The sequence below is a fragment of the Cicer arietinum genome, chromosome 2, assembly GCF_000331145.2.
Source record: "Cicer arietinum cultivar CDC Frontier isolate Library 1 chromosome 2, Cicar.CDCFrontier_v2.0, whole genome shotgun sequence".
NCBI classification, from domain to species: Eukaryota; Viridiplantae; Streptophyta; class Magnoliopsida; order Fabales; family Fabaceae; genus Cicer; species Cicer arietinum.
In genome coordinates this window covers 44,133,726-44,135,383 of record NC_021161.2, presented here as the reverse complement: position 1 = coordinate 44,135,383, position 1,658 = coordinate 44,133,726, and the positions used below count along the sequence as shown (strand labels likewise).

The following is a 1,658-nucleotide window of genomic DNA, read 5'->3' as shown; positions in this document are numbered from 1 at the left end:
ACAATAGAAGCCAAAATGGCAATGTAACCAAGATCAAACAAAGAAAACATATCCCATTCCACAGTCCCACCAAAACTTATATTGTGTTTTTCATATATATAGCACAAGAGAAAGGTTTACCTGCTGAAATCTCCTAGTATGTGTTAATCCATGCAGGGAAGCAATGGCCTCATTCCGATGCAAAACGCCAAAATCAGCGAAGCGAAGAGGAAGTTCTGTAAAGCAATAAAAATATTATGAGATAACATTTCAGGTGAAAATATCCATTGATATATCTTCAAATTATACACTCACTTACAAAATGGAAACTAAATTATCTCTACCTCCCATATGTTAGGAACCCCATAATTGAATTGAAAAGAACGAACAATTATATTGAAAGATTGAGAAAGGATAAAAGAGAATAAGAGAGAAATCTCTCCTCTGAGAGTTTTCTCTTCACAATAGAGTTAGTACTTTATTCACAAATGATTACAATATTCAATGATACCCCTCTCTATCATTGTATTTTCCTATAAATACAAATACTTCCCAGACTAAACAAACAACTAACTAATGAACTACCTTCCTAACTAATTCTCCCTATTCAACTTGGGACATAGATGATCGAGTTCTATATGCCAAAATGAAATTATGTGGAAAAAGTACAGCTTATAAATAAAGCAAAAAGAAAGACGAAGCCATATAAAATCACACTTTACAAGTATTGTTCAATGTAGACATTTAAAATCAAATTAATTGTCAACACATTGACCAAAAAGCTCAAACAGGTGCATTATCCCTATTTCAACAACAAACTATGAACTAGCTCAGCCACCCCAAGTACAAACAAATACAAAAGATACCATTTGAAGAAATATGTCTATGCCAATGAAAATTACCTCTGTACGACCGAACCCTGTGCTTAAACATCAAGCAGTGCCCTGGGCAATTCATTGGTTTCAAACCAAACTCATGTTTGTCAATCTAAAACACACAAATATATATATAATTTGGTTAGATAACTTGATTGCGTTTAAAATAAAAACCTATTTTGAAGGTTTTGTACCGCTAAGACCATATGCAAACAACAACAAAATACCTCTAAGACAAACATATCCTCTTTATGATGTTTTGCATGACCAGATTGCATCCACATATCCATGTTGAATACATTTGGGGACATAACCTGGTGATTTCAAGCAAGTTGTACTAAGTACTTGGAAAAAAGATTGTTTTTAGTAATATCAAGAAACTTCTATACTGAAACTTTACCTCTTGATAGCCCCTATCCCTATATTGATTTCGAATGAAGTCCATGAGTTTGTTGTAGATCCGAGCACCATGTGGAAGAAAAAACTAGCTTCCCTGGCTGACATAAATAGGACAAACCAAGAGATACACAGTAAGAAAGGCTTACTAAATTATGCAATCAGACAAGAATGAACCCACCACTATACCTCCACTCATGATGAATAATAAGCTCTTGTTTCACTCCCAAAATCCTGTGATCATACTTTGAAGCCTCTTCATGTTGATGCAAATGCTCCTTAAATAAGGAGGAAAAAAAAAAGAAACATAATCAAATTATAAAATCATATTGTAGCTTTAGAAAGGGTGTGCATAGAAGTTGGTATTACCGTGAAAACAAACAATCTATTAGTCAAGGCACATAAACA

At 33.7% G+C, this 1,658-nt stretch overlaps 1 protein-coding gene across 1 annotated transcript in view; it reads right to left on the bottom strand.

The window, feature by feature from the left end:
• Nucleotides 1-1,367, bottom strand: part of LOC113783985 (threonine--tRNA ligase, mitochondrial 1-like) — a 2,068-nt gene extending 701 nt beyond the window's left edge. Inside the window, exons 1-4 of the mRNA XM_073365475.1 lie at nucleotides 1,255-1,367; nucleotides 1,082-1,168; nucleotides 882-966; nucleotides 121-215 (exon numbers count right to left, since the gene is read on the bottom strand). Of these exons, the coding sequence (XP_073221576.1) occupies nucleotides 121-215; nucleotides 882-966; nucleotides 1,082-1,168; nucleotides 1,255-1,299 (312 nt within the window). The 5' untranslated portion in view covers nucleotides 1,300-1,367. The remainder of the gene's footprint in view (nucleotides 1-120; nucleotides 216-881; nucleotides 967-1,081; nucleotides 1,169-1,254) is intronic.
• Nucleotides 1,368-1,658: the final 291 nt, after the last annotated feature.